The sequence below is a fragment of the Arachis hypogaea genome, chromosome 17, assembly GCF_003086295.3.
Source record: "Arachis hypogaea cultivar Tifrunner chromosome 17, arahy.Tifrunner.gnm2.J5K5, whole genome shotgun sequence".
Classification (NCBI taxonomy): domain Eukaryota; kingdom Viridiplantae; phylum Streptophyta; class Magnoliopsida; order Fabales; family Fabaceae; genus Arachis; species Arachis hypogaea.
This window is the reverse complement of record NC_092052.1, coordinates 3,998,071-4,019,892: the sequence shown is the minus strand read 5'-3', so window position 1 is coordinate 4,019,892 and position 21,822 is coordinate 3,998,071. Positions and strand designations below refer to the sequence as shown.

The 21,822-nt window shown below is 32.3% G+C and overlaps 3 protein-coding genes across 5 annotated transcripts; 1 reads left to right on the top strand and 2 right to left on the bottom strand.

Annotated features, from left to right (window-relative positions):
* Window positions 1-1,145: 1,145 nt before the first annotated feature.
* On the bottom strand, window positions 1,146-4,125 carry LOC112764711 (zinc finger BED domain-containing protein RICESLEEPER 1). Of its 3 annotated transcripts, none has more exons than XM_025810458.3 (2): window positions 3,867-4,125; window positions 1,146-3,254 (listed from the first exon to the last, which is right to left on the bottom strand). In XM_025810458.3, exon 2 carries the CDS (start codon window positions 3,243-3,245, stop codon window positions 1,257-1,259), a length of 1,989 nt encoding a protein of 662 aa, XP_025666243.1. In that variant the 5' UTR covers window positions 3,246-3,254; window positions 3,867-4,125; the 3' UTR covers window positions 1,146-1,256. The 3 variants fall into 3 exon arrangements, with proteins under 3 accessions (XP_025666243.1, XP_025666244.1, XP_025666245.1); XM_025810459.3 differs by having other exon boundaries at window positions 1,146-3,266; window positions 3,867-4,124; XM_025810460.3 differs by having other exon boundaries at window positions 1,146-3,334; window positions 3,867-4,102.
* Window positions 4,126-6,423: 2,298 nt separating this feature from the next.
* On the top strand, window positions 6,424-7,539 carry LOC112766500 (HVA22-like protein f). Its single transcript, XM_025812397.3, has 4 exons — window positions 6,424-6,582; window positions 6,784-6,810; window positions 6,918-7,040; window positions 7,131-7,539. The coding sequence occupies exons 1-4, from the start codon at window positions 6,536-6,538 to the stop codon at window positions 7,402-7,404; spliced, it is 471 nt and encodes a 156-aa protein (XP_025668182.1). The 5' UTR covers window positions 6,424-6,535; the 3' UTR covers window positions 7,405-7,539.
* A 1,252-nt stretch (window positions 7,540-8,791) lies between these two features.
* Window positions 8,792-17,258, bottom strand: LOC112766498 (uncharacterized). The gene is made up of 5 exons (XM_025812396.3): window positions 17,091-17,258; window positions 15,580-16,987; window positions 10,042-12,090; window positions 9,109-9,921; window positions 8,792-9,007 (listed from the first exon to the last, which is right to left on the bottom strand). Exons 1-4 carry the CDS (start codon window positions 17,120-17,122, stop codon window positions 9,214-9,216), a joined length of 4,197 nt encoding a protein of 1,398 aa, XP_025668181.1. The 5' UTR covers window positions 17,123-17,258; the 3' UTR covers window positions 8,792-9,007; window positions 9,109-9,213.
* Window positions 17,259-21,822: the final 4,564 nt, after the last annotated feature.

Sequence of the window (21,822 nt, the reverse complement as noted above, 5' to 3'; positions counted from 1 at the left end):
ACTAGCTAACATAGACGGATTATTATAAAAAAGGTTTGATGACAAAAAAGAATTAGCAAAAAATAGTCAAAATTTATCTTATTTAATATTTTAAATAAGATAAATTCTGACTTTTTTTTTTATCTCCCTAACATTTTCAAAATATTATTTGTTGCTATTAATTAGAACAGGAACAATAACTACACCCTAAAAAGTAGAGAAGGCAAATTCATTATGCAAGCCAAAGCTATCAACTCAATACTTGCTAGAAAAAGAATTAAGATTATTCCTTATGTAATTTTAACTTGATTTTATCATCTTAAGATATATTCAAATGATGAGAAATAAAGTTTGTATTATTATTTGTGTATATTTTTTATTTTTTGTTTGTATCTTTTTTCACTTATTATCAATTATTTTTTATTTACATATATATTTTTATACTTTTTTTACAAACTCTTTACCTTGTTTCACTTATTATCAATCACTTTTAATATTAAGAATAAAATATATACATTAGTAGTATAAAAAAAACAATGCATATAACATTTCTTTATTCAAACGGGACCTTAAGTAGTATTTATAACAATCAAACTTTCCCTTGATATAACATGATCGTGTTAAGAACAAATAATAAGAGGTTTGAGTTTGACACAGGCGATAAATATTTGAAACCTATTTTATAAAATACTAATTCACTGACGTTAGCCAATGAGTAATAGCTCAAATGGCATAATCTCCCCATACTCAATTAAGAGGTTGCGGGTTCGAGTCTCATATCTTTAGTAAAAAAAAAAAAAATTTCACTGACGTTAAGACTCTTTTATATAAACAATTTATGAGTACTTAAGTACGGACATTCATTTCAGTTTTGAGAAGCTTTCGTTTATTAATCATAAGTGCCAAACCTACTTTCATTTCTAGCCTAGAAAATTCTCTTCTTTTTTTTTCCCCCTTAGAAGCATATTATATTGTAATTTAATCTGAAAAGAATAGTTGAATGCAAGGGGCTCATCCTCCTTTGAAGTGTTGAGAATGCAATCGATAAGACACATATATACAATTATACATGTCTATGATTTGCCTCTCATTAGAACATGTTACCGAAAACAATTATCCAAAAAGTTGAGACTATGTAATAACCAAAAGAAAAATTAAAACCCCACTTGCTAAGTTTGCATATGCCTTTGGATCAAATAGAAAAAATGCAATATGGAGTTAGAATATGTAACTTACAATGGTTTATAAGAAGTGACATGCAGAATTAGCATCAATCCTTAATTTTCTAATTCATTCCTTATCCAATCTTGTGAACAAACCAATGCTTGGATAGTAGCAGGATTAAGCGAACTCCAATCGCGATCAAGAACCCTTCCATCGGTGTTGAAGGCCAACTCCGGCGGAACTTTTGACATCGGAATTCCTAGCATGTTTCTTGCCATCATGGATAATACAGGATACCTGGGAGTGTGAACTTTCCACCAATTCAATATGCTGAAATCAACATTGCGTGGAAAGAGAGGCTCTTCTAGGTACTTGTCTAGATCGGATTTCATGCCTTCGCCCTGGGAAGTTTCATTGAGAAATTTATCAAATCCCATGAGTCTATCCCTAGAGTCCTTTGCAGAAGTCGGTAAGGAAAGTCGAACACTGCCAACTTGCCACGGCAGACCCTCATCATGAAAAGCTAGTGGCGAGCATATTGAATGTTCATTGTATAGAGCCTTCACGCTGTCAAGAACCTCGTTGATGCGAGCTGAAGAAGTGCTACCATAGATTTGTGGATAGTAATATTCTACCAATTTCATCTTGAATCTCGGATCTAACATGGCTGCAACTGCCAAACCTAAGCTACATTTCTCCCAGTATTCATCAAACTTGCTCCGCATTCTTAATGCCAAAGAACTAATATATTCATCAGAATTGTTGCACCATTCAATCAGATGCAACTTGACATCACATAGTTCAGGGAAATATATGTTTGCAGTTGGATACTTGCTCCTGGTGAAAACATTTGTAACTTCCACAAAAAGTTTCAAGTAATTAGTAATGGCAGAGACTCTGTCCCACTCTACATCAGATAAGCTGACTGTGCAGCCATCATCATTTTCTTGCAAAAGAATAAAAACATCCTTGAATTCTAAGACAGCTTCAAGCATTGAATGTGTGGTATTCCATTGGAATGGATTATCTACAGTTAGGCATTTTTGACTCCTAATCCCGACTTCTTTGGCCATCCCGTCGAACTTTGCTTGTACTGTCTGTGAACTTCTAACATAACGAATACTTTCTCTGACCTTGCTGATTAATTCACTAATAGCTACCAGAGCATGCTGAACCATGACATGTAGAACACTCGCAGCACAGCGTATATCAAATAATTGACCATTACAATAAAGAAACCTGTTTTGCGAAAGTCTTTCCCCAATTCTTATTGCAACGTCATTGCCGGTAGTACTATCCAAGATAACGGAGAACAGCTTCCGGTCAATATCCCAATCCATCAGACAAGTCATGATAGTATCCGAAAGCATGTCTTCAGTATGGGAAGGATCAATTGTGACAAAATTTAAAATCCTCCTCCTTAACAACCATGATTCATCTATATAATTTGCAGTCAAGCATAAATATTCAGAACCATTCAATGTAGTCCACACATCGGCACCAAGGCTGATTTTCCCAGGTAATTTATCCAACATCTCATTCACCTTCTGTTTCTCTTTGTCATAAATCTCAATACAGTCTGCCTCAACCCTATTCATCGTCACAAGCTCAAACAAAGGCTGTAGATTTTTTACAAATACTCTGAAACCCACATGTTCAACCATAGCCAACGGATATCCATGTAGAATAATCATTCGAGCAAGATCAAATCGACTCCGCCTTTGATCGAAGTTACAGTTTCCAGCATTCACATTTTCATCTTTCAACTGCTCCTGGTCCAATTTAACATTGACGAAGCTAAGGGGGTCATCTTTTTTGTGATCTTTATTATCAAAGTTGAAGTTTGCAACAGTGACAGTTGTGTCCTTTCTCTTTTCTTTAGCTGTAACATATTGAGCTATGCCATGGCTAGACCTTCTCTGACACCTGACTAAATGGTTCCTCAAATGCGATGTTCCACTCGAACTTGATCCACTCAATTTCCTTTTACAATGCCTACAAACTGCCACACAGGTGTCTCCTTTCTTAATTCTATCAAAATCATTCCATACAACAGACTTCAACCTACTGGATTTGACAATTACGGCATCCGACAAATCCATAGCATGAACCTGACAAATAAGCTTTCCATCCAATTCAATTCAAAAGCTTCATATTTATCGAGGTAAAATGAAACGAACGAGATAGAATCCTTGCATAATCAAATGTTTGTGTATAGAAAAATGAGCATACATATGAGTATGAACAAATGAAGGTACAACATTACAAGAAGATAAGAGAACAAACACATAGCTTTCCAATCTCTCAACATATTTGAGATTGGGAGGAAAATTCTTCTAAAAACATTAGGTGTACACGCTTATTTGAAAAACATATCAAGAAACAATGGTTTAAGCAAAACTTCAAAATAACTTCATAAATATGTGAGGAATGTTCTGGTAATCACCCTAAAACCATTCTATCTAGAACTATTCCACACTTGCCTCTTATCATGTTCTTGTTGTCGGAATTGAGAAAAGAAAACCTTCACTTTACAACAAAAAAAAATTCACAATAAAAAAAACCTTTTTTTTTCCGATAAAATCAAATTCATAGTTTCCTGATAACTAAATAGTTGCAAGCAGCTGCTTCTTATTACATTCTCACAGAAATGATTTAGGCAGAAAAATGATCCATTTCCAAATGATAACATGAATTATGTAAGAAGGGAGAAAAATTGGTACCTTTGTGAGTGAGAATTTGGATTTGAAGAAGCGCCGATGAATTGGGATTGTTGTATGTATGTAGCTGCAGTTGTTTAGGGAAGATGAATCAATTCAAATGCTATGTGAGAAAAGAAGAAGGACACTCTGAAAACCCTACACACAGAGTAGCATTTAATGCAATGCAATGTGTTGGGGACAACAGAAAGAAGAGGAGGAGGAAGAAGACGACGATGATGACGATATAGCTTCACTCTAAACGCATCGTTTCGGTGCACCACCGCTATTATAATTATTCTTATTTTTATTTCTAGTTTCTTTTATGGTTTAGGGCCCAAATTTATATATGGGCTCATGTTGGGCTGGCCCAAATTGATTATAGCCCAAAACGAAAATGCACCTCTTTCTCCCTCTGCCGCGTGTGTGTGAACCCTCAAACTTGGTTTTGATGAAAAATTGAAACTTTCATGGCTGCAGCGCTTGGTTCTAGATTTCGTATTTTTTGTTTAGAGTGATTAAAGTCTGAAACTTTTTTAGCTATTAGTAAGAATTATCAGCTCCTCTTGGTTGATCTTAGAAGAAGACTATTTTCCTTTTGTCAATTCTATCATCCAGCATTCTTATTAATTCAGGTTCTTTAAACAATAATTCACTCTCCATGGTGATTTTGTTTCATAATAAGATTGGACTTGTGGATATGTGTTGACTTTTGAGCTAGATTGTATTCATGTTATGGACTCATGAAACATACCTCCTATCATTTTATTTTATTTTTCTATAATGATTAAAAATGAAATGAATACTTATTATATATATATATATGATTAGCTAATATTAGACGATATTAAGCATGACATTCTTCCATTGTAAAAGTATATATACTAGCGTTTTTGAGATTAAGTGTTGTTTGAGCGTCATTATTTTGATAGAAAAAGATTTTTTTTTAATAAATTTTTTTTTTATTTTTTTGCGTGTTTGGTAAATTTCTAGTAGTAAAAGTAAAAGTACTAGAAAAAAAAATTTGAGAAGTTATAATTTACATCTTTTTTTAAAAAAAAAAATTTCATGTAATAAATAAATAAAAAATACTTTTATATTGTTATAATCAAACATAATTGATAAATAAATAAAAAATTATATGAGATATCCAAACATAAAATCACTTTTACTTTTACATAAAATTTTTTGAAAAAAGATAACTCAAAAAAAGATTTTTTTTAAAGCTCACCCAAACAAACCCTTAAGTAGGTTATATGCCATTAAGTACTTTTGTATTTTGTAAAATGCAACATTGTTGCTTGTAATATTAGTATGATAATGCTGTGGTGCTTGTTGACAAGCAAATGCAGCCAATAGGGACCAGAGAAGGACATGTTGCTTGGAAGGAATATATACTAAGAAAAAGGGGTTATCATTGAATTTTTGTTTTGTGGAATGCACTGTTCACTTTAACAGTTTCAATAATTGAGAAGCTTTTGTGTCTGGTTTTGTTTGTGTATGTAAAATGTAACATTGGTATTTATTAGATCATTTTTTTTTAAATATTCAAGTTCAAGCTCTCACTCTTCATTAGGCACAAGAAGAATAAAGATTTCTAAGAATAAACTTTATCTTGAAGTGGCATTTTATAAAAAAAAAATCATAAATAAGAAGTGGTACATTTTGACATTCTCCTTGGTATACAGATACATCACAATAACTATGATTAAGTTGGAAAATTTTTTCAACGAAAAAAATACTATTAGCTGAATATATTTCTTTTATAGTGATCTTTAAGTATTTATATATTTTGAATGATGCTTCTTGTATATTAAATCACATATGAAAATTAAGTTTGAATTACGTATTTAATGTTAAATTATTTTTGGGTTTTTAATGATAATTTTTTTTCCATCTTAACTTACTAATATTGAACTAAAATGATTTAAATTTATTAAAATGAATATAACAATACAATGCAAATCAATTATATGGCCAAAAAACTATGGCTCAAATGACATAATCTTCTCATACTCATTTAGAAGTTGCGGGTTCGAGTATTGTTATCTTTGAAAAAAAAATCAATTTTGTGCATTGCATAATACTTTTTAATGGTTGAATGCTTTGTTACCATATTTTTTCATCCCAAATGTTACATTCTCACCATATTGTAAAAGTAAAAGTAACCACCGATGTAGGGTTTCAAGACATTGGATCTTATGTATACTTTCTTGTCTTGTACACTAAATACTCAATGAATAATATAAAATATAAGTACCTTCATACATATAAATATATAATCATAGAATCTCAATAATGCCACAAAAGCTAAGCCATACAGAAAAAAGATGGATCAAGGTAACGCATTAATATGGTTTCTCTTGCTAGTTGCTATAGGATATGCACGAGTCCAAACTACAAAGCATGCACGTGCATATTCAAAACTTTAGGAATATAAATATATTATATTCCTTAATCTTTATGATTGTTTCCTCTCCATACAGAAAAGAAGACTTTTGGTCATAACACAAACATTCCTTACTTCCTACATTAAACCTTCTACCACACATTTTATCTATATAAACACATACATATCAAACCATTGTTTAATTCGCATATGCATCCACAATAATACAACCATATTATAATCTTTCTAAAACTTGGTCATCCTAAAGATCTGAAAAAATAATACACCTTCAGCATCAGTCATCATGGGTGTCCTTGGAACAGTGGCAAGAAATTTGGATACAATAGTAGGGTAATTAATTAAATTAATTAATCTTTCTCCTTTCATGCATATATATTATAATTAATATTCTACCACACCAACACATTAATATGAAAAGTTATTTATAAATATAACACAAACTATATATATTGCTTATTATTATTTATTATTAATTCATTTAACATTTCGTCCATATAGAATAACAGCCTTTCTTTTTGGCTTTATTATCAGGCCAGGAGCAATGCTTCTTTACCCTCTGTAAGTAAATTAATAATATTCTTCAATAACAATAATGTTAATAAGAAAGCAATAAACATGCAGAATGACAAAATAATGCTTGGTATATGATTGTGTATATATTATAGATATGCATCAATGAGGGCGATTGAGAGTCCTTCAACCTTAGATGATCAACAGTGGCTAACGTATTGGGTTTTGTACTCCTTCATAACCCTCTTTGAGCTTTCATTTCATAAGGTCCTATCTTGGTACGTCCATGAATATATAATATTGTTACGTAAGTTATATTTATTACACAACAACAACAACAATAATAATAATAATTTTACAAAGTGCAGGTTGCCGTTTTGGCCATACATGAAGCTTGTAATATGCATGTGGCTGGTGCTGCCAATGTTCAATGGAGCAGCATATATATATGAGAATTATGTGAGGAGATACATAAATGTAACGAGCTATGGAGCTAATGATTATACCATGAAGAACAAGAAGGCGATTCAGATGATGAGCTTTGATGCTAGGAAAGCTGTTGAACGCTACATCGATAGGCATGGCCCTCAAGCCTTTGAAAAAGTTATCAGTGCTGCTGAGAGAGAAGCAAACAAGCACTGATCATGTATTCTTAATTAATTAATGACTCTCATCATGATGCATTAACCACTTTGTAATCATCAAATCTGAACTTGGCTTCACATATGCATTAAATTTTTCTATGTAATCTACATGAAATTATATGGCCATGTTATGTTATTTTAGATTTTGATGCTGAAACGAAAATTCTTCTGATGATCATGCAATCATTTCTATTCGCCCGGCAATATATCATAATAAAATGATAATCTAACAATAACAAGCGTAATCTCGCCAAAGGATTATTAGGCATAAATTAAATGAGGGATTAGCGGGTTTCTTGTAGTAAAATGAAAGTAGTTCAACCTCTTTTCCTTTCCACCTTTACGTATTGGATTAATAAACAGCTAAAACAATTGATAAATGTGAATGAATGAACTTTGATAGATAATATCACTAGAAAGCAGCATCAACAATTTTCTTTTTTGTCGGAAAAAAAAGGAAGAAAGTTAAGAATGTTTATCTTTTCTAACTTAGAGCAATGCTATATGACCAATAAATATTATTTTTAACAAGTATTTAATTAGCAATAATTTTGCACTCATTTTTAAAAATTTTACACATAAAAATATATAATTTATACTTATATTTATCAGAATTTGTACAGATGAATCAATATAGTTTATACCTATATTCTTTAAAATTTATACACATAAATTAATAAAATCTATTTATTAAAAATAATTTAATATTTATACTGGTCAAATAATAACAAAAAATACTAAAAATTCTGTCCCAAGAGTCTCTCTTTTATATATACATGGCTCATTAGTATATACTACGATTTAGAAATCTTGATTCAATTCTAAGAACGAAACCTTTTTTTTTTTTTGGTTAAAAAGAGTTTGGCTATACTTAAGAGAGTAATCTTCTTTTCTAAGAATAAAACGAATTTAACAAAAATAATTCCAGATACCTTTATTATATATATGAAAGAGGCGAAAAAATGGAAATGGAAATAGAAATATTTTCGACATAACGTCTTGTTTCTCACTTTTGATGCAAATATAATCCTGTATTAAGGTGTGGGAACACCTGGAGAAAAATATGGCTAAAATAGACTGATTGATGTAGTACGGACAACAATATCAGCCGAAAGGTCCAGCTCCAGCACCACCTTGACTATTAACTTTTTTTTATTTTAATTATCGGGTTTTGATAAAGAAAACAAAGAGAACAACTATTATTATTATTATTACAAGAGATAAATCCACAACTCAAACTTGAATTTTATTTTTCTTCACCAGACGAGATCTTTTATATGAACATTTTTTGTAACTTCAATTAAGATAACAATATAATTGTAATTAAACTACTGTTATTTTATGGAGTGGCTTTAGCCGCATCCAATGGTTAATTAAGGAATAAATAAAGCCTGAAATTCAAGTTTTTATTGATTTGGTTTAGCCATCAATATTCATAAGTGTATATATATATATGTTCATATCCATTCCCTTGTTCTATCTAAAGTACATCTTCAAAGGTGATTGAACAGATGCCATGTGGAGAGTACCTTACTCAAAAATAGATAGGAAAGCATCATCTTTGGTGATCAAAATATCAATTTTCCACCTGTTTGAGCAACCTGACAATATTGATACATGAACAGTTCTGTTATGTTCATAAATGCATATATATACTATTGAAAGAAAGAAAAAAAGGATATAAAATGATATAATGACTTACACCTAATATAAGTATACTTTTGTCAGTTTGTCTCTGAATTTCTAGGTCTCTATCACAGTCAGTAATCGCAAATGTGAGAAAAATGCAGAATTGAGATAACTCTTTTTAAGAGGATCTCAGGATGTGCTTAGCTCTAGGACCCAATCTGACAGGACCTGTTACCGTGCCATCCAGTTTAAAAGAATCTACGGCAGGATAACTTGTGGTACTTAGCTTCTGTGCTTCATTCTGGCAACATCTACCTCTTGCACCATCCAATCGTGGATCGAGCTTCGTCACCCTTGTGTGTCTTTGCAATTCTGCACCCGAGTTTGTCATGCGACTCGAGTTCTCCTGCACTTCTATGTTAGGTAACTTGATTGGTTTTCTGGAATCATCAAGAGCAGATGGTGCAGGTCTCTTCCTGGTGTTTGTGCATGCATGATAGTTTTTGGCAATGTTATGATCCAACTTCACACTGTCTGAAACCATATTCATGGTTCTACAACCAGTGTTTAAGGGAGAGGATGTAATTGGAACATGTGGAGGTTGAGCAATTGATACTGGACTAAGATGGTTCGTCTTCATAGGACTCGGATAAGTCAGAGGATTAGAAGGATAGAGAACTTGAGCCGAATGATTCAAGGATGCTGATGATGTAGTAAATTTGTTTCCCCAAATACATTGAGAAAAACTTGGATTACTTACGCCTGAAAATTGGTGAGAGAAGGTGACTGGTAGCCTCTCATCTGTTGGGCCTGACAACCACGATGGTAAACTTCTGTAAGGCCTCTGAGACCAAGATGTTGATTTGGCCTGTTCATTGTTGGATGTCTGCAAGAAAGGAAATTCAAAGGCTGATTTCGCAACATGATGAGGATTTTTGTTCCTGTCATGCAGCTCGCCGTTGTTTAGGTATGTTGGCGGGCTGAAATTGCAAGGAGTAGCTTGTACCTGTGACTGAGAGCTGAGTCCTTGAGGTTTAGCTCCGGGCATAAATCGCTCTGGAAAGTCATCAGGTGCACCATTAAACATAGCACATGAAGCAGGTTCGTGAGTAATAGGGTGGAAATATGAGCTGCCATTTCTGCTGACTGGATGACTTCCATTTTGAGATACATGGTTCCTTTGCAGATCAGCAAATTGAGGAGGAAATTCTGTGTCATGACCATTCATCAATACAGTACATCGAAATCCTTGACTGCTTTGAATTTTTGGGGACTGCACAACGTTGTCAATTGATGATGATCTGCCAAATGCCAAATCCTGCTTAGAACATTTTCCCAGTAAGGAATTTTCTGAAGCACCATATTCAGAAGACTGCCTTCTTCCTGATTCCTCACCAGCCCAAACATCTCCAGAGAGTTGTTGCATTGCTTTGCTGCTTCCACCAATTGGAACATCTTTACCCATCAACCTCATTGTTGGTTGGCTGGAACTTAGTGTGACATGATCTGAACTCTCTTTCACTGAAACCATCCCATCTCCCTTGTGGCTCTGCACCTGGCCATACTGATTCTGTTCAATGGGTAAGTTTCTCATAACGTTCACCTCTGAGTTAGGTGGCTGGACAAAAGAACTGGAACACATGTCAGAATCAGTCGGGTTGACATCTCTGTCACATGGCAACTCAGTAACAGCCAACCTAGCTGGATAATGTGGAAATGAGTTTAGACCATCTGTTGGAGATATCTTCTGAACAACCTGCCTCTCATTAATCCTCAAATTTTCTTGGTTATCTTGATGGAGTGTACTATTGACTGGTAGACCACTTAAAGAACCACGTAACGTACTTGACGTCTCCGGCTGGTTTGTCCCTACTGTCCCACTTGAACTGAAATTGACTAGCTCACCATGAGAATTGAGTGGCAAACCAAAGAAGCTCGGATCCAAACAGTTATTTCTTATACTTCCCTTTCCCCAGGCTGTATAGAGGAATGCATTATCAATCATATCTGAAGCAAGCATATGAGAGAACTGTCTGTCACCAAAGGCCTGGCTACTATCATCATTATCTTCATAAGTTTGCAAAGGAAATTCTGGTCTTTCATTTCCTTTATCATAAGAAGAAGAATATGATGATGAAGGCTCTAGGAATGTCCTTGTATTAGCATCTGAGTTCACAGGAACAGCCCGAAAAGTAGAATCCTCCAAATGGTCAATGAACTTTCCAATGGAGCTCAAAGATCCAGATTCACACAATTGGGAATTGGTACCAGACATCTTCACTTCTTGATCTGTAGAAAGAGGACTGGGAATATCATCATACGGAGAACAATGCAATGTACTTGTGTTGCCTCCATCAAACGGATGTAAATTGTTGTCGTCACAAAGCATCACCTTGGTTAATGTTTGAGACTTCTCTTCTGAGTGCGTTGATGTCTTTTGACTGGGACACGGCTTCAAGAAATTTTGCGCAGTAGCTTGTTCCAGAGTATTAGCAAACTCTTTACTTTCAACTATAGGGCAAAACTCCTTTCTGTTGTCTATGTTAATGGCAGCATAGTCATAACTTCTGTTTGCCCCCAAACTTGAAGTTTCTCTATCACTTCCAGAGGACTGCTCCTTTACTAATGAAGTAGTCAGCACATCTGATGATTTATTAAACATGGTTTCTTCAAATGAATTCCTCCTTTTGGGACCGAGTATGTCATCTTTACAAGTGAATCTCACATATCTGTCTGATGTTGGATATTCATCATCACAACTGTACTCATCAGTACCATCTTGAGTACTGCTGCTACTTGATGCCTTTCCGGAAAGTTGTTTTACACGGTTCTTAAGAATGCCACAAAAAGGATATACTGATTTTGGTTGCTTTGCATCCGGTTCATAGGTTTTAACTTTCTGCTCCTTTTCAACAAAAGAGATCTTTGAATCCAATTTTCTCTCATGGATAGAAGGATCTACGTTGTGATGTGCAAGCATTTTAGTTCCAATTGTAGCTTTCAGTTGTCTGAAACTATTTACCGGCGTCTGCACCTTACGCTTACAAGCATCTTCCTGAGATAGATAAGATTAAAAGGTTATAGATGTTTAATAATAAAACAAACTCAAAATGTTGCTAAGATTTACAATATGCAAAATAATCACGTTCAAAGAGAAAGCAAATAAGCAATTCACCATATCTCCAATACATTACCCATGAAACATAACACTTTTGTAACGTTTATAATGATTCCTACTATAGACGAGTTTTCAGCAAAAAAAAGTTTTGGAGAGAAAGAAAAAAGCATAAAAAAATCCCTATAAATTCAAAGCATTAATATACATGACTAAAAAGTGCAACTTATTGTTATCAGTTTGAAGTTACTATAGTAAATTTAAGGAATAAAAGGTGAAGGAAGTAAATGAGGACAATCATCATATGGGACAGGTATTCCTGTAAGCATTGATTGCATGCCAAGAACATGTTTCATAAAATGGCACCAAAGAGAACCATGAACAAACTTTTAACATCCTTTTCAACAATTCCAACTAGCAATATGAAATAACATGAAATATCACTTTCAGAACCATGACATATAAAAAAACAAGGCAAATACAATGGAATTTATGGTCAAATAAAATAAGTTATAGTCGGGAAGAACAACCAGCTTTGAAAGTTTTCGAGAAATCATAAAGAACTATATTTCCATCTTTAATTATCAAATAACAGCCCAAACTTCAACGTAAACAAACTCTTTGATTATTAATAGAAATATTTTTACATTTCAATCAATATAATGATGGTGGAAAGACCGAGGGATCCAGTAACACTTCACTCAATTTAATTCGTGTTTAAGGTGTTCCAACAATCATATATAAAAGGGCATTAATTTGGAACTTATCAACTTGAAATAAACTACTAAGAAAAAAAAAGAAAAGAAATAAACTATGATGTTCAATAACAAAGTTTCACTTAGTGCATCAGAAAATTTTAAGCATAAGATTATTTCACGATTCCAACAGCTGAAATAAGAACTGAAAAGGTGGAAGTCAAGAAACCAAAAACCATTGCATCCTTATTTCGGTGACAAAATCCATCAAAAAGGACTTAAAAAAAAGTTAAAACCAATAAAGGGAGGGGGGGGGGTGGAGGTAATAAATTTAAGAATTTATTTTTCAGAATAGAGAAACTCAGAAACTATGAAGGCATTTATCATAGAACGTATAGATCACAGGCTCGCACATAATTCGAACACTTGGCTAAAAAGAAAGATGTTATTGTTAAAACTTCAACGCGCGTGTGATGTAGGCTTGCACTTAATCATACATGAACTAGATAATTAATTAATTATTATATATCTGAAGCTTTATACGCCAGCCAGACCAATGCATGACAGATTAAATTCAAAATCTTATTCATAACAAGGGGTAAAATCTATTTTTCCAATTATGAAAGAAACTACACATCTTTAGTTAATAAACATAAAAGGAGCTAGTACAATTTTATAGATATTATTTTAAAAATACCTAGTCGTAACTAGAATATAAAATTATTATAATAAATATAGATATAGAGACTAAAGTTTCAAGTAGAAAACTTTGATGGGGGAGATCAGCAAAGTACCTCCATAAGTTCAAGTAAGAAATTCTCTGAGTTCCTAATCACACTTTGTCATAAAATTAAATAACCAAGAATGATAATGACAACCCTAAATAGTTTGTATTAAAATAATCACGTTAAGGAATCATAAGAAATCTTTTGAGAGAGAGAGAGAGAGAGAGAGAGAGAGAGAGAGAGAAACATACGCATATATGATCATTTCATATAGTCATACATGTATCAAAATATCGTTTAGATATATAATATATAAGACCAGAAGTGCATCTAATTATGAAGGGAGGCTAATAATAATAATAATAATAATAATAATAATAATAATATATTCCTAAACTCGGGGGGAAAAAAGGATAAAGGAAGAAGAAACCTAGTGGGACATAAAGTTGTGGTTCTCTCACTAAATTTGAGTGGAAGAGGAGGGATGAAGAATTGCGACAGCAAGAGACTTCTACGTAATGCCAACCTCCGAAACTCACATATAGCGCATCTCTAGAATTTGCATTACGCGCTTCATATATCGCCATTAAAACACTGTGACTGGGTTCTGCAGAATCTAAACGCCGCAGAATTCAGTATGTTTTTAATCTTTAAACATTCGAATGCAGGGGAAACTTCTATTTATGCCTATAGAATTATAAGTAGGAAACACTCATCCAAATAAAGTATTTTTTCCGGAAACGCCAATATTTTAAACAATCCAGGCATGTTAGGGATGCCAAGTCATAAAGTTTCACTTCACTAATCTTATTCTTAATCTTATCATCATATCTGGAGATAACCACCGTGATTCTCAACATTTCATGTATATATACGACTGTATCTATAAAAATATAGCTAGAGATTTGAAATTTTTCACTCTCAAATTTTGTCCGCCATAACCATAAACTGACACTCTTTTCTGTCTTCTTTTTCCTCCGACACTATATACTCAATCTTCTGGAATTATTATCTAACTGAAACTCATAGCGATTTGATTGTATCTCAATGATATCTGCCAATAAAAATTGTAAAAAATAGCAGTCACCACCTGCGCTCTCAACCTGCCGATATGCTCAGAAAAGGAGTAATTCTCATCACGTACTTTTTTGTATTTCGTAGTAGTTCAGATCCCAGAATAACAGAGATACACCCATGCGATAACGATTGAAATCAACCCAAGTCAGAGTAATTTCTTCCGGATTTCAATGATATTCATGTTCATCTGAAACTGCATACTACTAATATCTAATACGATCATCAATCCCAGACCACTCATTATATAAACTTCTGACAGACCCTACAATTGAACGATCATCCGATCCATCTAGCCTTGACTACCTGGGTATAAACCTCTACATCTGCGTTCAAAAAAACTCGCCACTAAATAGAAACAAGAATCTGTTGATCTACCCATGGCCCATATGATAATTCCCCACAAAACCCCATCATTTCTTCCACCTCGAAACTCCATGAGTGGCCCCTTCTACATTTCTAGGGTACCTGTACTGATTATACAGCTTACAGCTGGAGCATAAACATTCTTGCAGACACCAACACCCACCCCTTCTGATGAGTTTCCTTCCGCGCACGAAGGCACTTGTCTTAATTTGTATGGTTTTTTCTTTCACTCTCTTTTTTTCCCCCAAACTTTTATTATACTTACCGCGTATTTCGTTTATGTACTGAAACAAAAACAACCACTCGCTTTCGTCCACAAAATGTTTAGCTGTCTCCCTAATCAGCTTTTTCAGCAGTAATTCTATCCAGAAAAAGCAACACAAAGAGATGGGAAAGCTTTAACACCATCCCTTAAGCAACTACATCAACAGTGTTGTTGGGTAATATTTTATGCACAAAATCCACGAATTGTAACCTTGTTCGGCATGAATTAGCCTCCAAATCATGGAAACAAACTGCATATAGCAAAACATTAGCTCATATTTTATGAGACATAATAAACCACATACCTTCTTTGAAGAAGTCGTCACTTCGCTGTTGAAGAAGCTCTTCTTTTTCTTCTTCTTCTTCTGCTGCTGCTTGTTCACAGTTATCGTCTTCTCGCTGTTGAGATTCTCCACCACCTTGCTTTTCTTCTTCGCTTCCTTCGTCTTCTTCTTCTTCTTTTTCTTCCTACTCTTGGTGGTGGTACTCTTCTTGTTTTTCGTTGTCGAAACCACAATACCATCACAATCAGCATCAGCTGCAGCTGCTCCAGCTGAATTCAGGCCACTATAATCAGATGATTTATCATTATCTTCATCTCCATTATCTTCTTCGTCATAATCCTTTGCTACTTCGATTGCTTTGCTTTTGGTAGCTCCGATCGGAGGAGCCACGGTGAGAATCTCAGCAATCGAACGCTTCTTCGGCGCCTTAGGTTTGTGCTTGAAGCCGCCACCACTAACACCGGCGCTCCTCCTCATCTGCCGCCTCTCGTCCCTCACAGCCTGCGCGAGGCAGTTATCGATGTGCGCGTTCACAGCCGTAACGGTAGCAGCGTTGAAATCGCGGCAAACAGGACAAACCATCTCCGACTTTTCTTCTTCGTCGTCGTCAATCGCCTCGGCCGGCGTACCAGAGGCTCCTCCTGCGTCCGATTTCGCCGATTGGCCTCCTCGGCGACCAGATCTCAGCGCCTCGAGCCGTTGCGATAGCCACTGGAACTTGGTAACCGTAATCGAAACATCGTCAACGACTGAGTCCTCGTGTTCGACTCCGTCCTTCTTCCAGAGCTTCAATACACTCTCAATTCGCGGCTCCTCTTCTTCATCCCCCTCGTCCTTCTCCTTCTCCTTATCCTGTTCCTTCTCAAGCTCCCTTTCCTTGTCGTTCTCTTGTTCCAGCTGCTGCTCCTTTCCTTGTTCGTTTACCTTGAAAATCTCAGCGATGGAGCGCTTCTTCGGAGCCTTAGGCTTGGCGTGAGACGAGGAGGAGGACTTGAAGGAGGTGGTGGTGGCAGTAGAAGTTGCGGTGGTGATCCTGATGTGACGGCGGTCGTCTCTGACAGTCTGAGCAAGACAAGCGTCTATATGAGCGTTAACCGCCGTTAGCGTAGCAGCGTTGAATTCTCGACAAACTGGACAGACCATCTCCAGTCTCTCTTCATCAGCAAGAGTAGCAGAAGCAGGTGGAGGAGATTGTTGATCGGATTGGAGCGATTGTTGTTGGTGGTTGTTGGTAGAAGTAGATCTTAGGGATTGGAAAGAAGAAGAAGAAGAAGAAGAAGTAGAACAAGAAGAAGAAGTAGAAGTAGAAGAAGAAGAAGGAGTCATAGGAGGAAGCCAGGAGTGAAGGTCTTTGGCAGTGACATTTGGAGAAGTGGAGAATGGCCAGCACTTGAAGACATCAACGGACCTCATCTTGTTTGTGTATTCCCTGCAACCAACCACACACAATCATAATCATAAATTTTAAGACAAGAGAAGAGAGAGTTGTTGCTGAGAGAGAAAGAGAGAGAGAGAGAGAGAGAGATGCCTGCCTTATGGAGAATCCATTGAAGGCTGCTCCCATGATCAGTAGGTAACTGCTTGGAGAGAGGGAGGGAGGGATGGATGGGAAAGAGAGAGAGAGAGAGAGAGAGGGTGTGTGGGTGTGTTTGAGTGTGGTGTTAGTGTTGAGAGAGCGTAGCTGTCTGTCTGCTTGCTTGCTTTTCCCTAATTTATGACTGAAAGTGACTTATGAGAGAGAGCAAGTGTGTGTGTGCAACTGTGCATTGCAAATTGAAACTACTTGCAGGATAAAGCTTAAATTATCATTTTACTCCATCTTATTAGCTTGCATTACAACATTTACAAATACAACAAATTATATACGAATAAAAAATTTTGATATGGAAGCAAAATAAGTGATATATTTTAACATGGTAATTTTTAGTATTTTTTAAAATTGTAGGAGTACACAAATTGGAGGGTCTGATTTGTGTTTAAAAAATTGAAAAAAATTCAGAATACACAAATCGGACTCTCTGATTTATGTTAAAAAAATTGAAAAAACACAACTCAGACCATGCGAGTTCTTTGATCATGAAATTTTGCTTCACAAATAGCATGGTCCGATTTGCAGCTGGTGGAATTTGAATCTGAAATGTAGAATTGAGACCTTCTGTTTTTCTTGTTCTGGGTAATTTTTTTTACATTTTGAAGGACACAACTTACAGGGTCCGAGTTCTGCTTCCTCTAATCCCACAACGAAGTGAAGCACCCCTCCTCCTTGTAAGCGAGTCCAACATTTTCTTCACTTCCATATTCAAATTAAAAAGCGACGATATACAACATTTCTATTAACTAAAAAATATTCTAAATTATTTTATTTGAAAATAGCTATTGTTATTTCTATTTTGTATAATTATATATTGTAAAAGAATTATACGTGAAGTGATGATAACATTAGAAATAGAAATCAAAACATCATACTCCTCTTATTTTTTATATATTACTACTTCAAAAACAGAATTTAAACATATTTTATACTTTATAGTATAAATTATATTTTCTAATGTAAATATCTAGCCTTCAAGTCCCTTTTAAGATATGAAAACACTAAAAACTATGATTAAGTTATCTCATTCTTGAGATGTTTATAAAATAGAAAAAATTAATGTCAATTAACATTGGATATCAAATAATAGGAAAAAATATTATGTGCTGTATAAAATCTTGAGTGACAATATATTTTTTTATTTTATATTTAAGTATGGAATAAATAATAAATAAAAAGATATATGATTGTGATGAAATCTTTGGAACGAGCAAGTGCACGTTATGATTTTTCGCATAAGAACAAGCAGGAACCAAGCATCAGCACACTCAAATAAAATATGAGAAAATAAAAGAATATTATTAATTATTGCTCATTTCTTAATTAGCATTCGGCTTTATTTCAACTCTATTTGTTTCTTTTCGTGGATTTATGCTTCCTTTCATTAATTAATTGAATTTGACTACTGCTGCGGCTAATAAGGCAGGACGGATGGAATGGATGCACTGTATTTGTAATTTCTTTTCTTTTCTTTAATTTTTTTAACGATAAAATTTTAAATATTAATAATTTTACGTATAATTAATAATTAAAAATTTAATTAAATTAATTAAATTATTTAACTACTTTTAACTATTAATTTTACGTGAAATTGACTGTATTATTGTTAATTTTAGATGTGCAAAATTGGAAATGTTAGATTTGTAGATAGGTGCAGTGAATTTTAGTTGATATCTGAAAGCTGTTAAATTATTTGACTAATTTAAGTATTTAACTAAATTTTCATTTTAAATATCAATTTCACGTAAAGTCGACTTCCCCTGAATTTTGTAGATATAGAATAGGTGAGTATACAGATACTGTAGAGAGGGTAGTAGGGACAGGGTCGTGTACATACTCATACAGATACAGTCATACGAAACAAAGATTCTGCTGTAACAATTGTACGCGATCACCATCCGCCACTATTGCCACGCGCTTTGAAACTTTTATTATCTCAATTTATCAAAAATATTATTTATTCATTAAAATTTAAAATCAACTATTATATATATATAAATATATATTATTTAATTTATTTTTAATATGTAATTTATATTAATAATTAATTTTAATATATATTTAATATAATTATAATTTATTATTAGAATTTTACTTTATTTAATTACGGTGATTATTTCAATAAAAATAATATTATAAATCGTTAAATAATTTAATATATTAAATTAAATTTGTTTAATTAAATTATTTAATAATTTATAATATTTTTTATATAAATTTTTTTTATAGAAATAGCCAACTTTATTAATGCCTCTAACAAATAATGTAGCTACAATAAAGTGTTTCATAGTAAAATATAAACAAATTAAAACAAGATATAAAAAATATATCTATGTACAAATAAATATTTTTTTGAATTAATTTTAATTATTTTTTGTCTAAACAAATTGTGGACAACTCAAAATCAAAGATAAAATTCGCATCTCAATTTTTTTTTCTTAAAATGCTTTTAAAACACACTATAATTAAAGTAAATTCGGTATTAATTTAATTTGGTAAAATAAAAATAAAATTGTGAAAACTATGAGCTTACTTTTTTATTACTTTGTAAACCATGTATAAAGCTGATATATGTTGTTAATTTTCAATATAATAGTCATCGTTATCCTTTGTTTACTATATATAATAAGAATAAAAGAGTTTAATTTATATTTTTGTTTTAAATTGTCTTCAAAATTTCTTAATTATAATATTAAAGTATATTTATTATCTTAATGAATCTCATAATTATTATTATTACATATATTTAATTAGTGGGTGGTAATTAACATACTAGTATTTACTAATTGCTTGGTATAGTACTTGGTTATTTTGAATTGGTCAAATAATAGTATTTGTGTATTCTTAATGCACTAACTTGAATTTAGTGTGATACACTTATATGCTAAGACAAAAATCTAATGGTATAAATCTAATAAAAATTTACAATTAAAATATTTTTTACTAAATTCACACCCAAGTAAGTTCGAGAAGTATAATTTATCTACATGCCTCGGTTTTTATTAATCTCAAATATCTTATTAATTAATAAATAAAATAGAGTTAGTTCCTCAACGCCAATATGGAAAAAATTCCTATTAAATTATTACTTTATTGAGACCCATTTATATATAATAAGGTACATAAGATTATTGGACAAATATGCAAGTCTTATGTCTGGTTTAAGGTTATAATAGTAAATTCATATATCAAGAGAAGAAATTCAATTAATACTTGCATTTAAGCTCATCACTTTAACTTGTACTTTTTATCTAAGTATTTCTTTTATGTTTTGGTTTAATATAATAAGATTGAAAAGTTTTTCGCTTGTAGTTTTATTTCGTTAGTTAATAAATAACATACAAGTTAAATATTGATAAGTCAAAATGTTGGTGTGTATCGAAAATATTGATCTTATTACGTTAGTATTTAACATAATAAATTGATGATAAAAATAAAATAGACAATTTTTTAAATTTCAATGGAGTAAAGCCACACATACATACACACAGATAGATATATATTATTTAGGTTTCTTTAAATATTTTTTATTTAACCTTTTTTTTCCCCTCAAAATAGCTCATCAAAATGTCTTTAACCTCAATATATTTGTGTGTATGTTTTTCTTTTTAAGTACGATTGTTTGATAATAAATTAAAATTTGTATAAAAGTAATAGTTTAATTTTCAAGTACAATCAGTGAAAAAGAATTTTACATAAGTACCTATTTATATAAAAAAAATACACAAATAATTATTTATATATTATTACATTAATAAAAATAATTAATTTTTAAATTTATTATTTAAAAAATTATTTATATTATCAATTTATCAAAATTAAATTCATAATTTATAAAAAATAACAATGTCTTAATTATTTCAATGCTTCTTGTAAAATTAAAGTATGTTTATTACACAGTGAACATTTATATACAATTATTTTTATATAAAAGTAATTGTTAAAAATTATTAAATAATAATTTAATTAAATTAAATTTATTAAATTATTTAATAATTTTAAACTATCAACATCATGTAAAAATAAATGTATATAAAATTTTATCCTATTACACCCTTAAAATTTGGGGCCAGCTTCCCAATCAAGAGAGCCACTTAGATAAAGACGTTAAAAACGTCTTTTTATAAATATATTTTTTAATAATTAAAATTTAACACATATAATCGATTAAATCATGTTATTTTGTCAAAATTGGGCTAGACAAATTTATTTGACCGAAAAATAGTGAATCAAATCTTGAACTGATTTAAATTAATATTATTTTTTATAGAAAATGACTATAATACTCTATTATAGAAAATGACTAAAATATTTCTATTATATATATTAATTTTAAGAATTTTAAATTTTAGTCCTTTATTTTTCTATTGTAGGGTTAGGATATAGAATTTTTAAAATTAATATATATATATATATATATATATATATATATATATAATAAGAGTATTTTAATCATTCTCTATAATAAGGGTGTTGTAGTTATTTTTTACAAAAAAAATAATATTAATTTAGACCAGTTCAAGATTTAATTCATAATTTTTTCGATTAAATCAATTTATCTAGCCTAATTTTAACAAAAATAACATGATTTAATTGATTATATATATTAAATATTAATTACTGAAAAACATATTTAAAAAAAAACGTTTTAGGCATTTTTATGTAAGTAGCTC